At 39.9% G+C, this 23,943-nt stretch overlaps 1 protein-coding gene across 1 annotated transcript in view; it reads left to right on the top strand.

The window, feature by feature from the left end:
• Nucleotides 1-13,317: 13,317 nt before the first annotated feature.
• The window catches only part of qsox2 (quiescin Q6 sulfhydryl oxidase 2), a 64,275-nt gene continuing 53,649 nt past the window's right edge, over nt 13,318-23,943 (top strand). The window contains exon 1 of the mRNA XM_038989347.1: nt 13,318-13,673. Coding sequence (XP_038845275.1) covers nt 13,400-13,673 — 274 coding nt within the window. The 5' untranslated portion in view covers nt 13,318-13,399. The remainder of the gene's footprint in view (nt 13,674-23,943) is intronic.

Here is a 23,943-nt window from a genome sequence, read left to right as displayed (position 1 = left end):
TGACATTCCTGGGGCTAAGGCCAATGGCTGTAATTCAGCTAAGCACTTTAAAGTGTTAGAGACGTCTACTCCATGGTTCACACTGGCCTTGCAAGTTGACTAATGTGTTAACCAGGGAGGCAGCTGGTCAGCGAACAGAGATAAGGATGAGCAGATTACTACAAACCTCTCAGAGGAAAGTGTCGGTTTTCATTATGCGTATGTCTGTCAATTGTTTGTCAATTAAACCTTTAAATTTAGAAGTCATTTGCCTTATCCTTGGGCTCAGCATGTTCCACTCTTTGAGCAAATCATTATTCCCGACACCAACTAATCAACTATGATTTCAATATTGAAATTGAAGTAGGTTATTATTTAGTCTTCTGTTATTAAAGCAAGCTATTGATTAGGCAAGCTAAGTTAGCGTCAGCTAGCAGCTAGCTTGGAACCTAACTAGCTGGTTAGCTAACGTTAGCTAATGTTTAACCACATATAAACGTTACCAATATCTCTGGTTTAGCCAAGAGTATTGTAGCTAGCTAACTAAGTTAATGAGGGGTTAGTAGAGGAGGAGGATTTGGAAAACCCGCATGACTGGGAGGGAGTTGCGGAGAAGGGAGAGGCAGGTGAGATTGAGAACAGACAGGGAAGGCCCTCAGTGGGGAAGAGGCCCTTGATTGAGATGGGGTGAGGGGGAGCCAAGAGAGCTCAAACTCTGAACTAAATAGTGAATATTGTACACCGCTAACTAATTACTAGAGACAGTCTTTTTGAAATACAGAATTGATTACTTTTACTCTGGCAGTTTTTGTGCAGTTACAATAAAAGAGAATGACCTCTAACCATCTCTCTCTCTCTCTCTCTCTCTCTCTCTCTCTCTCCATCCCTCTTTCCATGCAGGCCCACTTTCCTGGACACCTATAACACCCGATGTCACAGGAAGGCCAAGAAGATCATCAAGGACATCAACCACCGAGCCACGGCCTATCATCCAGAAGGCAAGGTCAGTACAGGTACATCAAAGCTGGGACCGAAAGACTGAAAAACAGCTTTTATCTCAAGGTCATCAGACTGTAAAATAGCCATCACTAGCCGACCTCCACCCAGTACCCTCTCCTGAACTTAGTCACTGTCACTAGCCAGCTACCTCCTGGTTACTCAACCCTTAGAGGCTGCTGCTCTATGTACATAGACATGGAATCACTGGTCACTTTAATAATGAAACACTGGTCACTTTAATAATGTTTACATACTGATTTACTCATTTCATATGTACAGTATATACTGTAGTCTACTGTATTCTAGTCAATGCCACTCCGACATTACTCGTCCTAATATTTATATTTCTTAATTATTTTACTTTGAGATTTGTGTGTATTGTTGTGAACTACTGCACTGTTGGAGCTAGGAGCACAAGCATTTTGTTACACGCACAATAAGATCTGCTAAATGTGTATGTGACCAATAACATTTGATTTGATTTAGTTTGATTTATGTGGTGGGGAAGTTGTTCTCTGCTTAGCTGACAGAGATAGGAGCTACAGGAGTCCACTCTGTTCCAAGTACCTGGCTCTTCTCTATGCACAGCACACTGGGGACTTCCTGCAGGTAACCATGACTTCTATCAATCACCCCTATAAATTAATCATTAGTGGTACTGAGAGTTCCTCTAATACAGCTTTGACTCTGCATGGAGGCATTGTAATTAGGACATTTGTCACGTAGAGAGGATAACGTTATTGACTTTTACCAACTGCTTTTTTATTGGTTAAAAAGATGGTTGTATACAGTGGATCGTTCTGTACTGAATGTGTACAAGTAGGTTAGGTAAGGAATGAGGTGAAAACCTTGAGGAGGATAGCTCTCCATGATGAGGGTTGGGCAAAATAATTACAGCAGGCTGTTCAATAGTGAGCCATACTGACTGACGAGTGGCGTGGATTGGTACAGCTCAGCTAAGTACCACATAGAATGTTAAAACTTATTTTACTAAATTATTATCTATAGTTGCCTCTTTTGATACAGCAACAGTTTTAAAATGGGCTGCTACCGTGAATGCAATACTAAAATGTTGAAACTTTTGAACTTTTTATTTTTATTCTCTCTCACTGCAGTTGTTCTCAGGAGACTGGTCAGTGTGTGTGTAGAGAACATACACTGAGTGTACAAAACATTATGTAGACCTGCTCTTTCCATGACATAGACTGACCAGGTGAATCCAGGTGAAAGCTATGATACCTTATTAATGTCACTTGTTAAATCCACTTCAATCAGTGTAGATGACGAGGAGGAGACAGGTTAAAGAAAGATTTTTAAGCCTTGAGACAATTGACACATGGATTGTGTATGTACAGTGCATATTCAGACCCCTTATCACACACGATACTGACACTTACGTGTCACTGTTGCCTGTGTTGTGGACAAATGTCTTGGTCTTCATACTGTAGTTTGTTCAGCTTTCTTATGTTCTATTATGGTACTGCGAGCACGGGAAAACAAACGCTCCTCAGTCCCTGTACTGGTTCACTGGGGCTTGGTCTCGTCGTTATTGCTTAAAGGTAACAGGCCTTGTGATCATTGATCTTTCTGTACGTTGAAAATAACTGGGTCGCACATCACCTCTATAGTGAAGCCTGTATCCACAGCATCGAGTTTAGCACATGACGCCAATGGCAAATCCTGATCCTGTGCATTCCCCTCTTCCTCATACTTCTTCTGGAAGTTTTCAAAGAGCTCCTTCCTATTGGACGGGAAAGGAGATCCTGTCAAGGAACTTACAGTGACTGTTTTTGCTTTCGGAGAATTGAGAAAGATGGACAGATAATTTTTTTTCGGAGAGATGAGGTCACATTGAGTAAAGGAGAGAGAGTGTTTATTGCCATTCTTTTCAAAAGACCACAAAGAAATGGTTAATATGACCACAAAATCAACATTGTCCAATGGCCATCTCAGTCTCTGGACTTGAACCCCATTGAAAACTTGTGGTTTGAATGTAGAAGAGGGCAGTCCATAAGAGCAGACAAATTATATCAAGGATCTGGAAAGATTCTGTATGGAGGAATGGTCTATGATCCCTCCCAACATGTTCTCCAATGTCATAAACCACTTTAGAATGGCTCAGTGTTGTTATCCTCGCAAGTGGACAGTGATAGAGCAGCGAAAACAGGTGTGCCAATCATTTTTACCTCTATCTTTTTAGATCTGTTTTTATTACTTGTTAAACAAAATATATTTCTCTGAGCAATTGTTTAGTATAAAATAATATAATACCCCCCCCAAAAATAGCATACAATATAGCTCAGTATTTGTATTATTTATTTTATAGAGTCTTTTTTTAACATCTTTATCAAGGGTTGCAATAATTGATTCAGAAAGTGTTCAGACCCCTTCCCTTTTCCCACATTTTGTTACGTTACAGCCTTATTCTAATATGAATTAAAAAAAAACATTTTCTTTATCAATCTACACACAATACCCCATAATGACAAAGTAAAAACAGTTTTTTTTTAAAAATGTATTAAAAATAATAAACTGAAATATCTTATTTACAGAGGTGTAAAGTACTTAACTAAAAATATTTGAAAGTACTACCTAAGTCGTTTTTTGGGTTATCTGTACTTTACTTTAATATTTATATTTTTGACTACTTTTACTTTTACTTCACTACATTCCTAAAGAAAATGATGTACCTTTTACTCCATACATTATCCCTGACACCCAAAAGCACTCGTTACACTTTGAATGCTTAGCAGGACAGGAAAATGTTCTAATTCACACACTTATCAAGAGAACATCCCTGGTCATCCCTAGGGCCTCTGATCTGGTGGACTCACAAAACACTTGCCTCATTTGTAAATTATGTCTGAGTGTTGGAGCGTGCCCCTAGCTATCCATAATTTAAAAAACAAGAAATAATAATGAAACTGTAAGGCATAATTTAAGGAATTTTACTTTTGATACTTAAGTATATTTTAGAAATTACATTTATTTTTGGTACTTAAGTAGATTTAAAACCAAATACTTTTGGACTTGTACTGAGCGACTTTCACTTTTACTTGAGTCATTTTCTATTAAGGTATCTTTACTTTTACTCAAGTATGACAAATGGGTACTTTTTCCACCACTGCTTAGTTATTTACAAAATTATTCAGACCCTTTAATATGAGACTCCAAATTGAGCTCAGGTGTATCATCCATTGATCATCCTTTAGATGTTTCTAAAACTTGATTGTAGTCCACCTGTGGTAAATTCAATTGATAGGACATGATTTGGAAAGGAACACACCTGTCGATATAAGGTCTCACAGTTGACAGTGCATGTCAGAGCAAAACCAAGCCATGAGGTCGAAGGAATTGTCTGGAGAGCTCTAAGACAGGATTGTGTCGAGGCACAGAGCTGTGGAAGGGTACAAAAACATTTCTGCAGCATTTAAGGTCCCCAAGAACGCAGTTAGGCCTCCATCATTCTTAACTGGAAGAAGTTTGAAACTATCAAGATTCTTCCTAGAGCTGGCGGTCCGGCCAAACTAAGAAATCGGGGGAGAAGGGCATTGGTCAGGAAGGAAACCAATAACCTGATGGTCAAACTGACAGAGTTCCAGAGTTCCTCTGTGGAGATGGGAGAACCTTCCAGAAGGACAACCATCTCTGCAGCACTCCACCAATCAGGCCTTTATGGTAGAGTGGCTAAGCGGAAGCCACTCCTCAGTAAAACTCACATGACAGCCCACTTGGAGTTTGCCAAAAGGCACCTAAAGGACTCTCAGACCATGAGAAACAAGATTCTCTGGTCTTATGAAGCCAAGATAAAACTTTTTGGCATGAATGCCAAGCATTACGTCTGGAGGAAACCTGGCACCATCCATATGGTGAAGCCTGGTGGTGGCATCATCATGCTGTGGAGATGTTTTTCAGCGGCAGGGACTGGGAGACTGGTCGGGATCGAGGGAAAGATGAACGGAGCAAAGTACAGAGAGATCCTTGAGGAAAACCTGCTCCACAGCACTCAGGACATCAGACTGGGGTGAAGGTTCACCTTCCAACAGGACAACGACCCTAAGCACACAGCCATGACAACACTGGAGTGGATTCGGGACAAGTCTCTGAATGTCCTTGAGTGGCCCAGCCAGAGCCTGGACTTGTGCCCAATCGAACGTCTTGGGAGAGAAAATAGCTGTGCAGCGACACTCCCCTTCCAACCTGACAGAGCTTGAGAGGATCTGCAGAGAAGAATGGGAGAAACTCCCCAAATACAGGTGTAGCTTGTAGCGTCATACCCAAGAAGACTCAAGACTGTAATCACTGGCAAAGGTGCTTCAACAAAGTACTGAGTAAAGGGTCTGAATAAATGTAAATACATTTTTTATTTTTAATACATTTGCAAAAATATCTAAAAAATTGTTTTTGCTTGATGATTATGGGGTATTGTGTGTAGATTGATGATTTTTTTTATATCCATTTTAGAATGAGGCTGTAACGTAACAAAATTTGGTGTAGCTCTTGAAAAACAAATCAGTTAAAATATTTTTTTGTAAAGTCTAGGGTGGGTGGGATGTGGAGGGTTTAGTTATGTGTTATTCTAATAAAAGTTATATAGCCATAAAAACAAAAAACACTGTATGTTCAAGTGAAAATGCTCAACAGTAAAATGCCCCTTGTAGAATGTTTGTTTAATGCTAATGCAAACTGAAAAAACAGCAAAAGGTTAGAATTATTATTTTCATAATTACTATCATTTTTTATGTTTATACTATTACTATTGCAATGAATTACTAATATTCAAAGATGGTTTAAATATAATCAAGGATTTTAGGAAGCAAATTCTACGAGATTTGCTTGTTTATATGCTATTCTTGTCCTGTTCCTGAGAATAGTGTTCAAATAAATTTCCACAGGGTGGCGACATTCTCTAGGAAAATTATAATAAGTCCCATGGAACAAGCAACAATAAAATGCCCCTTGTTGAATTGAATGTTTGTTTTACGCAAATGCAAACTGAAATAAAAACAAAAGACAGGTTAGAATGATTATTTTCCTAATTACTATCATTTTGATTATTGATACTATTACAATGAATTAATACCAATCAAATATGGTTTAACTATAAATCAAGGCTTTTAGGGAGCAAATACCAAGAGATTTGCTTGTTATGCTTTTGTTGTCTTGTTCTTGAGAATAGTGCACAAATAAATATCCACAGGGTGGCAACATTCTTTAAATAATGAGGGTTGAGTGCCATGAAGTGGCAGGCTTCGATACTTACATTGTTGATCAATAGAATTAGACGAAGTAAAGTCATAGGCTGTGGTCCAAACACTTAAAAGACACACCATCATCAACTTGCCCTCACCTTATGCCCTTGGGGGAATCCCTGTCACCATCATGGAGGGTGGTCCAAATGATTAGCCAACCAAGGAAGGTTTGCAACGTAAGCCCCTCAGCCCTCGTTTTTAGTCGGTTTTGCGAGTGTACAATTACAGTATGTTCACTACGGGGCCTGAAACTCCCCATGATTCAATTTGGAACGATTGTACATCCACTAAGAAAAGTGTGCGAAAACTTAAAAACAACATCAATGGAGAAGTCAACATACAGCTGTAAGTAAAAACGAATGCAAATAAGTTAGAAATTGTGCTACTAATGCACATGACGGCACAAATACAGTTGAAGTCGGAAGTTTACACACACTTACATGCTGACCAGACCGGACACGTCGCGTGCGCGAGCGTCGCAAAATAAATGTAGAAATCCATGTTATTCAATTATTGCACGCGCCAACGAGCATCTGCGATGCCAAGGGCTAAAATAGAAGTCATTCCTATTTATGACGCAGATCGCGCTGCAAGTCCTGCCTCTCCCATCTCCTCATTGGTTTATAGAAGCAGGTACCCACGTGCCATCTCCTCTTTGGTTATACCCACGTAGGTGATTGAAAGTTGTGGTACTACTATGAAAGTTTAGATGCGATCACCATATAAGTTCAAAGATGAAAAGCCTGGAAGGAGGAGAGATGACTAGAAACGATTCGGTTGGCCGTTTTATGTGTGGATTAATTGTCGGAGTAGAGGTCCTTGTGCATTTCAGGTAAAATAACAACTCAATGTTTATATCCCAGGACAAATTAGCTAGCAACAGCAAGCTAGCTAAATAGGACAAATTAGCTAGCAAGTGCAAGCTAACTAGCTAAATTGCCATACATGTTTAATGCTTTTCGACCTATCCCCAAATTAATGTCATTGGTTCAGAGTTTGTTTTGATATTTTAACCTGCGTGTCGTGATCGCGTTTGGTGTAGGGGGACAAAATTAATTTATGCACGATGGCACACGATGGTGCACACGCGCAGCCGGTTTGGGTTCCTTGTTAGGTTGGAGTCATTAAAACTCGTTTCTTAACCACTCCACACATTTCTTGTTAACAAACTATAGTTTTGACAAGTCAGTTAGGACATCTACTTTGTGCATTACACAAGTAAATTTTCCAACAATTGTTTACAGACAGATTATTTCACTTATAATTCACTGTATCACAATTCCAGTGGGTCAGAAGTTTACATACACTAATTTGACTGTGCCTTTAACTTCTTATGGCTTGGGGGCAGTATTTCGACTTCTGGATGAGAAGAGTGCCCAAAGTAAACTGCCTGTTACTCAGGCCCAGAAGCTAGGATATGCATATAATTGGTAGATTTAGATAGAAAACACTCTAAAGTTTGAAATAATAATAATGTCCGTGATTATAACATAACTAATATGGCAGGCGAAAACCTGAGGAAAATCCATCCAGGAAGTGGGATTTTTTTGATATGGGTAGTTTTCAATTGAATGCCTATAGAGTATCTAATGGGTTAGGACGCAGATTTCAGTTCCTATGGCTTCACAGTCGTTAGACATTGTTTCAGGCTTGTGTTTTCAGAAGAATGAGACCTTTCTGTCAGTGGACTGTAGAATCATGCAGTGCTGGATTGCGCACGTGACCGAGTGCGCACCCTTCGTTGTTTTTCCTTTCTATTGAATACGCTATTGTCCGGTTTAAATATTATCGATTATTTAGACAATTGACAACCTGAGGATTAATTATAAACATGTTTGACATGTTTCGATGAACTTTATCGGTACTATTAGGATGTATTCGTCTGCATGTTTTGACCGCCTTTGAGCCAGTGGATTACTGAACAAAACGCGTCAACAAAACTGAGTTTTTGAGATATAAAGAGGGACTTTATTGAACAAAACGAACATTTATTGTGTAGCTGGGACTCTTGTGACTTCAACCATATGAAGATTTTCAAAGGTAAGTGATTAATTTTAGCGCTATTTCTGAAATGTGTAATTCCGTTACTTGGTCGTAAAATTTGTATGCTTTTGTAAGCGGGGCGCTGTCCTCAGATAATCGCATGGTATGCTTTCACCGTAAAGCCTTTTTCAAATCTGACAAAGTGGCTGGATTAACAAGAAGTTCATCTTTAAGCCGATGTATAACACTTGTATTTTTTATGAATGTTTTTTATGACTATTTCTGTATTTTGAATTTGGCGCTTTGCAATTTCCCCGGATGTTGTCGAGATGGGTCGCTAGAGGAATGCTTGCGCCAGGCAATGCTCCAAATACTAATTGAGTTAAACAATTTAAAGGCAATGCTACCAAGTACTAACTGAGTGTATGTAAACTTCTGACCCACTGGGAATGTGATGAAAGAAATAAAAGCTGAAATAAACCATTCTCTCTACTATTATTCTGCCATTTCACATTCTTAAAATAAAGTGGTGATCCTAAAACATGGAATTTTTACTAGGATTAAATGTCAGGACTTGTGAAAAACTGAGTTTAAATGTATTTGGCTAAGGTGTATGTAAACTTCCGACAACTGCACATCCCGTAAAAAGTAAATATGTTTTTGTTTGGTTATCTTTTAGAAATAAAACATTTTCCTTCTTCAGAAGTTCCAGCTAGGCAGGCTAATGTTAGTTAGCTAATTCATTTGCTATCTATCATACAGTAGGCGTATATTAATAAATATATATTTAATAAGTAGACATGCACTCATAATTAACTGTAGCGCATATAAAGCACCCATAAGCTACAGGTGGCTGAAAACACAATCATCGAGGGATGAGCGAGTGATGAATTTCTGGCCACGGGTGGTCCATTTAAAACTAATTCCTTCCTCCCTTGCCCCTTGCTCTGCAAGTGTAAACTCATCAGACATAATTTTACGTCATCAGAAGTGTCCACCTAATTTGAGGGCTGAGGGGATTGGGTGTATCTTTTAAGTGTTTGGACTGCAACCAGAGTGTTCGCCAAGGCGTTGATCATGTGACCTTTAAGCGGAAACCGCATCCGAGAATTTGTTTTCACCAGACGACGCCCTTGTTCAGACTTTTGACCCCCCCCCAAAAAATTGGGTAAAGTAGATCATACACAGATTATACATACTTTGTTATAACCCTCATGGACATGTGAATCCATCATGTCATTTCGCTTTAACAGAAACACATATATATGGTTTATTTTCCATTTAAAAAAAACGGAAATAGAGTCTGATAGGGGGCATCTATACGCTAAATTAATTTGAGGACAGGTCAAAACACATGAAACATTCATGGACATTTAGCTAGCTAGCTTGCTGTTGCTAGCTAATTTGTCCTGGGATATAAACATTGGGTTGTTATTTTACCTGAAATGCGCAAGGTCCTTTTTCTCAATCTTTGTAGAATTTTAACCAATTTTGAGTCACACAAAATAGTGTGTTCTCTACTCTGACAATTAATCCACAGATAAAAGGGGAAAACTAGATAGTTATCTCTCCTCCTTCAGTCTTCTTCTTCTTTTGTGGACTTTATATGGCGATTGGCAACCAACTTTAAGGTGCATTACCACAAATAGAACCAAGTTATATTTTAGCGCCTGGCTATGCAAATGCTCGTGAGCAGTTTGGATGAAATTATTAAATAACATGCATATGTAAATTTATTTTGCAATACTCATGTATGCAACAAGGGGCGGTATGGTCAGCGTGTAACATCCTGACTACACCGAGCACGCGCATGCGCACGTTGATTTTGTCCATCCACACCAGACACAATCAGGACACGGAGGTTGAAATATCAAAACGAACTCTGAACGAACTATATTAATTTGGGGACAGGTCGAAACACGTGAAACATTTATGGACATTTAGTTAGCTTGCTTGCTGTTGCCCTGGGATATAAACACTGGGTTGTTATTTTACATTAAATGCATAAGGTGCATATTTTCCTGGATTTTTGCAGAATTTTTACCCTTTCTGAGTCACACAAAATGGTGTGTTCTCTACTCCGATAATTAATCCACAGATAAAAGTGTAAACTTAGTTAGTTTCTAGTAATCTCTTCTTCTTCTGTGGACTTCATATGGCGGTTAGCAACCAATATTAAGGTGCATTACTACAACCGACTGGACTGTGGACCTCAGTTCAGCTTTCAATCACCCACGTGGGTATATGCTCTTAAAAACCAATGAGGAGATGGGAGAAGCGGGACTTGAAGCACATCATGCATCACAAATAGAACCAATTTCTACCCAAAATTACAACCAACTAATTGCAGCATTACCGCAAAAATGTAAGAGGAAAGTGGAAGGGGGAAAAAGTAAGGAATTTGTCTGTCGGCCCTGCATTAAAGACCACAATTGGTTAAAGATAAATAAAAAAGTATACTAGTTTCATTTAATTTAAGGACCAAAAAATGTACAGCCGTGCCATATAGATTGCAAAATAGTTGGGAAGAGATTTTTGACGTACCGATTCCATGGCACATGGTTTATGAACTGATTCCATGGCACATAGTTTATGAACTGATACGCAAAACGACAGCGGATTCGAAACGTTGAATTTTTCAATTTAAATTATTATACAGAATTCTTGCAACCAACAGAATGTTATTTATATGGGGGATACAACCTTCCCAGCACTGCAGAGTTTACTGTGAAGAGGCAGAATCATTAGATCATTTGTTTTGGTACTGTCCATATGTAGCTTGTTTTTGGTCACAGGTCCAGGAACGGCTGAAGAATTGCAATATTTACCTGGAGCTAACCCTGCGGACAGCACTACTGGGCGATCTGAAAGTCATATTCAGTCGCTCAATAATATAATAATACTTTTAGCAAAAATATTTATTTTCAATTTACAATCTGTAGGAACAATGAGAATAGAAAGGTTCAAAACTTTTGTGAAGCATCACAGCACAGTTGAAAAATGTATAGCAAATAGAAATCCAATATGGATGGTGTTAAGAGATAGATGGGAGGGATTGAATGGAGCTGAAGTTGGAACTAATAACAACAAGATAACGAATGTAAAACATACATAATGTGCCCGTAAAACGTATATAGGTTAAGAACTTTTTGAAAGAGTACAGTTTGAAATATATGGCAAATAGAAATCAAACCGGATGGATATCTTACATATGTAACAGTATAACTTTAGTACGTCCCCTCGCCCCGACCTCGGGCGCGAACCAGGGACACTCTGCACACATCAACAACGGTCGCCCACGAAGCATCGTTACCCATCGCTCCACAAAGGCCGCGGCCCTTGCAGAGCAAGGGGAACCACTACTTCTAGGTTTCAGAGCAAGTGACGTAACCGACTGAAAGGCTGCTAGCTCGCACCACCGCTAACTAGCTAGCCATTTCACATCCGTTACACATATATGGGAGAGTTTGAGGGTAGAGGAAGGACAAGAGTTAAAAACAAACAAAATAAAGCTATTGTAAAATAGACTGTGTCCATAAAATGTATATAGTATGTATAAGATGGAAATACAGGTCTGTGTATGTATGTATATGTATATATTTGCAAAAAAATATATGGGGGATTGGAAGCGATGCAGTCAATTACATTGATCTACCTGCAATATTAAAGCTGATCTACCCCTCCCCCCCCCCCCAAAAAAAGATGCACGTGAGCAGGTATGTGTACCAGGTGTGATTGAATAACAGGTATGTGTACATTTATTTTACAACGCTTGTGCGCAAATCGCAGGCGATGTGGTCAGCATGTTATGCCTCGATTACACCGACAATGTTTTTGCACTTTTGCATTTTGGTACAACAGAAGTACATTAATTTCCAATGGAACGCTGCACTTGCGTTGCAGAGGCAGTTGACGTGCGTTCTGTGTGGCGCATGTTGGATTTATCGAATATATTCTTCAAACTGTATGCGCAGGCCGCTTGACAGAAATGGTAGCAGAAGGTGATTTATGAACTTTTGTTGCACACATATCAGGACGATGCTGCGTTTCATTGTTGGTGTGATCGAAGCGTTAGTGGAAGGTAGCGAGATAGTGTATCCAATATCAGACCAGAGTGACCGCTGAAGCACATTTATTGCACCGAAAATCTACAACTACGGCATTGACTTTTACATTTTTTTTCCATTTTTTTTCTCCCAAAACAACAACGAACAATTCAGTCGGATAAAAACTGAATCACTCTGAACACTCCCAAATCCCAGTTTCGGCAGACAAATTTCAGTCTCGCTGAAGATTCTAGCCACAATCGCAATATTTTATCACATTTATAAATCATCCGCTTTGCGAGAGGAAGCCCACTGGCCGGTAGTGGGAGAAGCAGGAACGAGATGGATTTTGGCTGACATTCTGCACATTTTTACATCGATGAAACATTTGATCTCAATACAGTTTTCTGAGGATGGGTATAATTTGTGGAACGTCCCAACAGGAATCTGTTCCAAAAACTTCGTAAAGTATAAAGTGGCCAACAAAAAACGCATACAAAGTAGCATGATCAATTCACCTAGCTAACTAGCTGCCGAATAGGCATCAACTCACCACGTAGCTTATTCTTAATGTTTGTCCATAGGGTACCAGAGTGAGGACAGACATTTTTTGGCCTAAACGTGGTGAATGAAAAACTTAATGAAATGGCCCACTCCCTACCCGGTATCTTATTCTGCCACTATACAACTTTGTATGCATGCGTTGTTTGTTTGCAAACTGGTTATTTACAATGTTTTTGGAACAGATTCCTGTTGGAACGTTCCAAAAATTATACCCACCCGTTTTCTATTCCCTACAATCTGATAAAAAAAAATCGCGTTGTTTCGAATGAGTGCAAATGCGAATTGGGTTATTGCACACGCGCACTTCACAGAGGCGTTCCCTAACGGAAATATGCAGATATCTGATAGAACGCGCCAATAGGATCTCGCTAGCTCGTGCCCACCTTGCTTGTTCTGCCCACTATGACTCATTCGTACCCATTGGAAATGACAGGCTGTGGTCTATCTTGGTTTAGTTGAACAAATCTTTGACTGAACCGAATCCGTTCGTCTCCACTCGACATACGTCATCAATTTTGGCACCAGGCGTGTCCGTCCATAGCCTCTCGCTTTCCATCTCCACATTGTCTTTACGATATGGCGACTATGTGTGTTGACCGCTGCCCTTCGCTCCGAAAAACAGTTTTTTTATTGTTCAAAACGAGCATTATTTTTGTGTTTCTATTTAATCCGTCTCTAACCACTCGGCTGTATTCTGAGGAGGACCCCGTGGTTATACTGACAAGCGCGACTGTCAAGCAGACTTTGCTCAACTCTTCCACCGCTTGGCTGGTCCAGTTCTACTCATCGTGGTGTGGTCACTGCATCCAGTACTCTCCTACCTGGAAGGCACTAGCTGGCGATGTAAAAGGTGAGTCTTATGAATATTTAGCTAGCTAGCACGGTCAAAGAAAATGTTTGCTAGCCTTTTCTAAATTATCTTTCCCTGTTGTGTTTCTGCTATCTTCTTAGCAGATAGCTAACAACGTTAGCTGGCTAATATTATTAGCTGCCTGATAACTAGCTAGTTTAGTAGCTACCTTAATTGAGTTTGGATTAAAATGTGATACACTAGTTGGCTAACATTACAAATAACAATAACGGTAAGCATAGTCATAATGTTAGCTATTGCGTGCATGTTTTCTTAGCTAGCTATTTGGATCTCGATGTTTTTTCCCCTCATCTGCTCTTCTAGTCAACATATGGTACGGTTTAACACCGTGGTTAAAGTTGGTTTGAAATTAGATATTTGCCGAATATTCGGACCTTCAATCTTCAATAGGTCGAACGATTTGAGCTAACGTCACATACACCAGATGAGACTCTTTTATGTAGGAAAAAAGCTGTAGAACATTGCACAGAGCGTTCAGAGTGCACACTGGACACTGGTCGAGGAGTAGGGTTGGTCTGAGCGTTCTGACCTCACAACGGCAGTCAAGCACCCAAGCTAACTGGCTAATGTTGGCTAGCTTGTTGGCTACTTCCAGACACAAATGAGAGAACTCACTCTGACCCTTTTACTCTCCCTAGCAGAGCTGATTAAGCTGTTTTCATGTTGTCCATAGCGTTGGTGTCTGTAACTGTGCTGCTGGCACCAATTTAATTAAGCTTTTTTGCAGATGTTTACTGACACCGGCCATATTCAACGGGTGTTGAGCTTTCATAAAATCATCAGTTATTCTGCGTTCTGGCACACTCAGACGAGAGTGCTCTGAAATTGGTGTAGATATCCAGAGCGAATTTACGAACGTACCCTTCATTAACAATGTCAATTGAGAACGCACAATGACTGTACCACTTAGCTAAGCAAAGAATGACGTGAATAATCAAGTCAATAAACGTTGGGTAGTTAGTTGAATATCATATAATTAATATACTGGCAAGTTTGATGTATTAGTAGGCAACTAACATTAGGTAACTAGCTAACATACATGCACATACTGCTGTAATGATATGCGGTTCGTAAGGATAGCGTAACTAACAAATTGTCTGCCAACATAACGTGTAACTTATTTGAAAAGTAATTACTTCATTACATTGCTCATCATTTTCTTAACATGTGTCATAATTATTTAAAGCGATGAATTTGTCGGACTTCGGCTAAATATGTTCTGCCATTTACTTCAAATCTGATAACGTTTTGAAGCCATTCCCATTTTCTTTAGAATTGCATTATGGGCTCTAAAAGCACAGAAATAGTGTCCACTGCTCGTATACTTCATATTTTGGTGTATTTAGTACAACATCTGGGAACTTTTGGCGTACCATACTATGACCAATAAGCATACTGCATCCTCAATTTATTTATTACCACTGTCCCTGATGTAGACATTATGAACAATGTCCAAACATAAATAAAATATGATCTAAATCAGGGTAATCTAGTCAAGTCACTTTTAACAACAGGTGCACTGGATGCTGCAGCAGAAAGGATCAGAGAGCTCGAACATCAAGTCCAGAAACTGAGAATAAGCCACTCCCCTCAGTTACAAGTCAACAGATTCTGTGCTTCTGATGAAGATTTTCGATTCTATACCCATTTCCAGTTGGAGATTGTCACTGGATCTAAGCTGGTCCAATGGACAGAGAATCGGACTGCTGACTGGAAACAACCCCCAGTCCTAACCGCAAGTTGCAAGTCATTGACAAGTTCTTCCTGTATTGCTGCCATTTAGCTTTAGGATTGAAGGTGAAGGTCTTGTCTGACATCTCTAGAATAAGTGTCCCTACTGTCAGCCGTGTAGTCATCACATGGGCCAACTATCTTTTCCTAGTCCTGGGTTCATTGCCCATCTGGATGAACAGAGAGGATGCGATTGTGACGATGCCTGACAAGTTCCAACAGCACAGTCCAGACGTCAGAGTTATCATTGACTGCACAGAAATAAGATGTGAGAATTCAACATCCTTACTCTTCAATCTGAGATATTCTCCTTTTATAAGAGCACTAACACCTTCAAGGGGCTAATCGGGATTGCCCCATGTGGAGCAGTTACCTTTGTCTCTGAGCTCTACACCGAACCGGTGTATCAGAGGACAAAGGTAACTACTCTCTGACCGAGACATCAAAAGGCTTTCAGGAATTGTGGAGTTACTGGAGCCTGGAGATGGTATCATGGCTGACAAGGGATTCACCATCGAGAGGATGCTGGCTGATGTTGGGGCAAACCTAATCATTCCCCCGTTGAAGAGAACAGCAATGAGGACACTGAAAGTATGCAGGCCATAGCTCGTCTGAGGATTCTGGTGGAGAGAGCCATCAGAAGAGTCAAGGACTACCACATCTGGGGAAACAACAGTTCCACTCACCTTTGCACGGACTGTAACCAACGGCTGCTTGATGACCAAATATCAAGGGTCACTTGATGTCGAAGGACATAGACTAGTATGATCCAATATTAGCCCTTCAAACCCACCTTCTACTGTCCTACACTGTTCCTGTTCAGCTCTGCCCGAATCCTCAAGATGAAAACAGTGACTGACTGTTGTGTAAAAATATTTTGTAAATTAGTTTTAGTAAATATGTTATTTCTTGTTGGTACACGTTTTTTTTATGACAGTCATTTTCAATCACCTTAACTTGTATGACCAATTTAAGTCAGTCATCTTATGGCATTCCCTGTGACAATCAGTTCTATTCTGGAATTTGTTTGGGGAGACTGCATTGTAGACCCCACCCAGTAAATAGTGCCGTTGACACTTCAAATCCCTTCAGTTGCACACTCTTCAAAATGGTCAAACATTGTTTAAAATAGAGCCAATGTTTTTAAAATAAACACGATAAAACAGTATCTTGTAGGCACACACAGAGCTCTATCAGTAATGCAGAGCAATGTTTTGAACATCTCAATGTTTTTTTTACACCAGTAAATTTTGTTTATCCACTTTTTTTTTTCCTTTTTTTTTTTTTATACACAAGAACAAGGTGTCTAAACTCTCGGGCGCACACACAGTTCCAACATTAAGTGTAAAGCTGTCTGTTCTCGTCTTTGTTGCTATGTGCTGGGTGGCTAAAGATAAGTCACACCATCTAGCCTTGAAGACAACAGCAGCATTATTTACATAATTTACAATTACATCCCTTCAGGCCATTTTCAGATACTCATCCATGTACAGTACCAGTCAAACATTTGGACATACCTACTCATTCAAGGGTTTTTCTTTATTTGTACTAATTTCTACATTGTAGAATAATAGTGAAGACATCAACACTATGAAATAACACATATGGAATCATGCAGTAACCCAAAAAGTGTTTTAAAAAATCTAAACAGTCTTGAAGGAGTTCCCACATATGCAGAGCACTTGTTGGCTGCTTTTCCTTCACTTTGTTGTCCAACTCATCCCAAACCATCTCAATTGGGTTGAGGTTGGGTGATTGTGGAGGCCAGATCATCTGATGCAGCACTGTCCATCAACTCTCCTTGGTCAAAAAACCCTTACACAGCCTGGAGGTGTGTTTTGGGTCATTGTCCTGTTGAAAAACAAATGATAGTCCCACTAAGCGCAAACCAGATGGCATGGCTTATCACCGCAGAATGCTGTGGTAGCCATGCTGGTTAAGTGTGCCTTGAATTCTAAATAAATCACTAACAGTGTCATCAGCAAAGCACCCCAACACCATCACACCACCTCCATGTTTCACAGCAGGAACCACACATGCGGAGATCATCCGTTCACCTACTCTGCGTCTCACAAAGACACGGCGGTTAGAACAAAAAATCTAAAATTTGGACTCATAAGACCAAAGGACAGATTTCCACCGGTCTAAGGTCCATTGCTCGTGTTTCTTGGCCCAAGCAAGTCTCTTCTTATTATTGGTGTCCTTTAGTAGTGGTTTCTTTGCAGCAATTCGACCATGGAAACCTGATTCACATAGTCTCCTCTGAACAGTAGATGTTGATGTGTCTGTTACTTGAACTCTGTGAAGCATTTATTTGGGATACATTTTCGAGGCTGCTCACTCTCTAATGAACGCATCCTCTGCAGCAGAGGTAACTCTGGGTCTTCCTTTCCTGTGGCGGTCCTCATAAGAGCCAGTTTCATCATAGCGCTTGATGGTTTTTGCGACTGCAGTTAACTTTCAACGTTCTTGAAATGTTCCGTATTGACTGACCTTAATGTTTTAGTTTGAATAAAATATAATTAAATAAAAAGTAAAAAGTGCCCTTCTCTTATCTACATTGAAATAATTTAATTTCAGTAGCCCTCTAAGAAAAAAAAAAATCAATTTCGCATAGCTCATTAGTACACCCTTGTGGTTGAATATATATATGTATAAGTTGTAGGTAACTGGGATACAACAATGAATAATGTGGATCAAATATATACCATCAAAGGATACCATACAACTTACAACAATGAACACCTTGTGAAACCGCTCTGAAAACCATCCTTGTTATATTTAAGATTTTAACACGTAAACATTGTTTTGGGCACAGTTGTGTCATTTAATTTTTGACATTTGTTGTGCATTCGCATGGCAATCATGGACTGAAATACTGAATTCTGCTCTGTGGAATATAGAGGTGGTTTCTGTGTGGGTGTCACTTGTTCTCAACAGGCTCAGAAGGGGGACTTGAAGAGGGAGACTGCAAAGTCCAGGCAATGCTGCTCTCTTTGTTCTGAGTGTATGCAGTGCTAGTGTTTTTCGTTAATCTTTGTATCTCACATATTATGTGCTCAGTATGATAGAGCAAGATAACTTTCTTAGCAGATCATGACAACAACAGTGGCTGTAGATGATGTAATGAAAAGTTGGAGGGTGGTTGGTAATGGAGGACATCAGGTGAATACGTGTCTGGGTGTTGGCCAGAACCCCTAGCTCCTGGAGAACAGGAGCAGAGTTAAAGGGAACAGGGTAGGAGACAGACACTTAAACAAGCAAACACACAGGTTACACTTTACTGTGAAAAAAATTGATGGATTAGTGCAGTGTTATAAATGGGAGATATGTACTTAACTTCTTTGGGATAGGGGGCAGCATTTTCACTTTTGGATGAATAGCGTGCCCAGAGTGAACTGCCTCCTACTCAGTCCCAGAAGCTAATATATGCATATTATTATTAGTATTGGATAGAAAACACTCTGAAGTTTCTAAAACTGTTTGAATGATGTCTGTGAGTATAACAGAACTCATATGGCAAATCCAAACAGGAAGTGGGAATTCTGAGGTTTGTAGTTTATGAACTCGGCCTCTATCGAATTCACAGTGGGATATGGGTTATGTTGCACTTCCTAAGGCTTCCACTAGATGTCAACCGTCTTAAGAACGTTGTTTCAGGCTTCTCATGTGAAGGGGGGCTGGATGGGAGCTGTTTGACTAAGGGGTCTGGCAGCAGCCTCGTTCTCAGTCACGTGCATTTCACATGAGAGGTATCTCTCGTTCCATTGCTTTTCTACAGACAATGGAATTCTCCGGTTGGAACATTATTGAACGTTTATGATAAAAACATCCTAAAGATTGATTCTATACTTAGTTTGACAAGTTTCTTCGACCTGTAAAATAATCTTTTGAACTTTTCGTCTGATTGGACCTGAACGCGCTTTTGGATTTGTTTACCAAACGCCCTAACAAAAGAAGCTATTTTGACATAAATGGACTTAAATTATGGACATTATCGAACAAAACAAACATATATTGTGGAACTGCGATTCCTGGGAGTGCATTCTGATGAAGATCATCAAAGGTAAGTGAATATTTATAATGCTATTTATGACTAATGTTGACTGCGCAACATGGCGGATATTTCTTGGCTGGTTTGGGCTCTAGAGCACCGTTCTCAGATTAATCTTTTTCCGTAAAGTTTTTTTTGAAATCTGACACAGCGGTTGCATTAAGGAGAAGTGTATCTAAAGTTCCATACATAACACTTTAATTTATCAACATTTATAATGAGTATTTCTGTGAATTCATGTGGCTCTCTGCAAAATCATAGCATGTTTTTGAACTACTGAACATAACACACCAATGTAAAATGAGATTTTTGGATATAAATATGCACTTTATCGAACAAAACATACATGTATTGTGTAACATTAAGTCCTATGGGTGTCATCTGATGAAGATCATCAAAGGTTAGTGATTAATTTGATATCTGTGCTTTTTGTGACTCCTCTCTTTGGCGGGAAAAATGGCAGGGTTTTTCTGTGACTTGGTGGTGACCTAACATAATCGTTTGTGGAGCTTTCGCTGTAAAGCATTTTTGAAATCAGACACCGTGGCTGGCTGGATTAACGAGAATGTTATCTTTAAAATGGTGCCTAATACTTGTATGTTTGAGAAATTTGATTTATGAGATTTCTGTTAATTTGTATTTGGCGCCCTGCAATTTAATTGGCTGTTGGCGAGCGGTTCTGAACCCCAGTCCTAGACAGGTTTAAATACTTTGTCTTTTGGGCTTCACTGAAGTGTAGTGCATCAGTGCTTCCAGTGGTCGACCGTCCAACTTCTCCAACTGTAGAAGATCGTTGGCTTCCACCGAGGTAACCCTAGGAAGAGAAAAATATCAGTGTTAGGGAAACTTAAACTAGCTTCAGGTTATTTTGTGTGCAAATGCAAGTAGTTATTGAGATTTTTTTATATTCACTTTAACTGATGGTGACCCCAGCTAGTAGCAAAAGAGCAGCGAGGTTTCCCAGGTCTCCCCTTCCCTTTGTCCTTCTTCCAAACAAAGTAATTCTCCTGGATGTCGTAGCACTTGGTCCCCTTCCTGATTCTGCTCCGGTAGCTCTCCTTCTGTTTCTCCTGCGCCTTGTCCATGTTCAGTCTCACCTTGATTGATGACAGGAATACATGCAATTTATATTTCATATTACAAATACATTTCTTACATATCTCTTGGAGGGCAAGAAAATAAATTAACAGCTGACTATCATTTTTACCTGGTCAAAAATCTCCACATCCTTCTCAGTCCGTGCCTGAAGGTAGTCCTCGAAGGTGTTCTGATCTGGTTCGACAACTTCCACATCAGGTGGAGTTTCAGTGATCTAAAAGTACGTACAAAATAGCAGTAGTCAAACAACACTAAGTCGATCACAAATTGTTAAGACTACAGTATATGCAATAATTGTATATACAATTGCGTTGTTTGCCTCATTCAACAGCTGCGGCTCCCGCCCGTACTCGGCCTAGATGCTGCTGTTGTGTGCAAAACGAATTACCTTCAGGTTGTTCTCCCACCCTTCCTGGTACCTACCAATCAAGGAACTTGCCCATGGCAAGAGGGTCTGGGTTGGTCCTTTCACCAAACCTGGAGGGGGTAGGAAAGCGTTATCTATTGACAATGTAAGATATTGAAATATGTCTGATTTATGTACAATGGAAAAACAAATGGTAAAAAATAAATAAAATAAACCTTTTGGTGACAGAATATAACCTATAACATCCGTACCTTGTTCCAGCGTTAGAGAGATTACTTTATTCTTACATGTATTGTCATACATTATGCAGATTTTCATATTTGTAAGGACACACACACATTCTTTGATATTGCACTCTGCTGTGGTCAAATATAGAAACCATTACAACATTTTAATTGGGACACTTACCGATCATGTGCCATGGTGAAACAACTGATGGGCTTCAACTACAGCGCCACAGTCTTCAACCTCTCAAACTTCTGGCATGCTAGACAGGGTACTGACCTTTTAAGCAAACAGTGACAAATTGAAACATTATGTGGTCTCTGATAAAACATGAATTGAAATAATACTAATTTCAGATATAATAGAATGTACTTAATAAACCACAGGTTATTTCACTTGCCCAGCTGTCCACCTCCTTGACAATTCCCTGTCAGAATAAGTGTAGGTTGATTTTGGCAATCAAGTGTCTCACTCCGAAATGGCCAGCATGCATCTGTCAGCACGGCCTCCTTCTCCTCTTTAGTAAAAGTCACCCTCCTGTGTGGCTGGTCATCCTTCCCCCTGGTTAAGGGTATTTGGAATTACCATAATTGCTTACAACTACCCATTTGATTGATCAGGTTTAACTTATAGCTAGACACCTCAATATGACAGATATAAACTATATCAGTGGAGGCTGCTGAGGGGAGGACGGCTCATAATAATGGCTGGAATGGAGTCAATTGAATGTATCAACCACATGGGAACCACGTATTTGATACCATTCCATTTACTCAATTTCTGACATTATGAGCCATCCTCCCTTCAGCAGCCTCCACTGAACTATATGTATAGCTCGCAACTAGCTAACGTTAGATGGAAAATGGTTGTTGAAAAGGGTTGTACATAGCTAAAACAGTCCAGTTATCTAATTGAAGTTAACTGCTTAACATTACCTTGAATTGTGAATTTCTCAATGTTGCGATCAGTCGATCAGTCCTCATAATACTTCGCCTGGTTGGAAAGACAAAAGAAAATCTCGAGGGATGCCTTTGAAGTGTAAGCTACATACAAACAATGCTGCAATAACAGTTACAGTAGCTTACTTGCTAGCTAGCTAACGTTAGCTAAATTAAACTGTCTGGCTAGGCAGGCTGAGGTATAACATTATACGTACATTAGCTAGCAACATCAATCTTAAAACAGCTTAAATTATTTATTCCTATTTAACAATATGTACTTGTATAACGACAAATACATGGTAAAGAAAGTTTTCTCTTTCCAGTATTTTCGGTCCTCTGAAGCAGTAGGTAGTAGGCAGGTTGTCACCGTAAAAAACACCGACCTTGCTGAGCTGAGGTAATAATTTTGTGCGGACTGAGCGTGCGTATATGCGGTGAACTAGAACTGCCTGCGTCCTCCTTCCTTCGCGACTGTTACGGGGTAAAATAGAGCCAAGCAACCAGCATAGCAACAGACGCTTTGGTTCATCAATCCGGTCAGAATGTTGCAAGTTGTAGCAACAGCCCTAGCAACAGAAGCTTGAACTCATCAAATCCCATTGTGACATAGATGGGGACACTATTTGGCATGACAGGCCCTCAGTTTCCCACGCCAGTGAGTTCGGGACAGACACCGTTGTAGGCTATTTGCGCAAGGCATAAGAAGCAGTGCTTGACTTGGGCAGGAGCTCACCGGAGCTGAGTACCGGCATCTCAAATGTTCTACTGCTTGAGCTCCTGGTCGTCCTATAGAATATTAGCTCAAAAGTATTATGGAGCTCCTGCACCTAAATATAAACAGTACCAGCACCCAAATTGATTACCGGAACCAATTTCAGTCAAGCACCGATAAGAAGTAATCAGGTAGGCCTATTTCTTGACATTTCCACTGGATCAGAGCATGCCATTTTTGCATTTCACGCTGATTCGTTATCGTAAGGTAAAGATTTTTCAAATATGTTCAACTATTGTCATTCTCAATGGTTGTAAAAACACACTTTTTTTTGTTTGCTGTTTTGAGGTGAAGAAAACATTACGTTGAGAAGCTCCACAGCTTGTTAGTGGTGGTGCATTAAGTCGATCAGAAATACTATCAGATCCCCAAATGGGCACATTTAATATACCTACATTTGGGCGCTGGCCAGGTAGCCTATAGGCCTACTTATGTGCGTGCGCATCCCTACTCAACATTCACATGAGCACTCTAAACAAAAGACAATGACTAAATTGACAAAACTCATATGAAATAAACCAAATCTTGTTTCTCACAAGTGTAGCATAGTTGGTGCGCTCTGCAAACAATGTGTCCATTCCGACAATGAGAATGGTAAGACTGGAAAAGTAATATTTTATGCATTAACAGAAATGACTGAAACAAACATTGTAGATTAGGAATTAATGGTAAATGTACAACTGGTGACATCTACATTGGCCATGCGACATTTACGGTGTACGGCCCCAGCAGAAGGCAGGGCATTCATACTTCTTGCGCTTCGCTGAGCAGTGCAGGGCTGTTGTCAAGGAAGTTAGTTTGTTTATACAAGATGTACCACCCCCACCTACCGTCAACCAATTATGTCAATGCGGAGAAGCTATACAGAGCCCTCAGCATTGTTACAAAATTTGGGAGGTGCATGGCGATGCGGTACGGATGCATGGCTCTGCAATTGCGTCACACCTTCCATATGTGGGAACTTCAAGACTGTTGGAAAAGCATTCCAGGTGACTACCTCATGGAAGCTGGTTGAGGAAATGCTAAGAGTGTGCAAAGCTGTCATCAAAGCAAAAGGTGGC

This window comes from Salvelinus namaycush, chromosome 1 (genome assembly GCF_016432855.1).
Source record: "Salvelinus namaycush isolate Seneca chromosome 1, SaNama_1.0, whole genome shotgun sequence".
NCBI lineage: Eukaryota > Metazoa > Chordata > Actinopteri > Salmoniformes > Salmonidae > Salvelinus > Salvelinus namaycush.
This window is presented reverse-complemented; position numbering and strand designations above follow the sequence as displayed.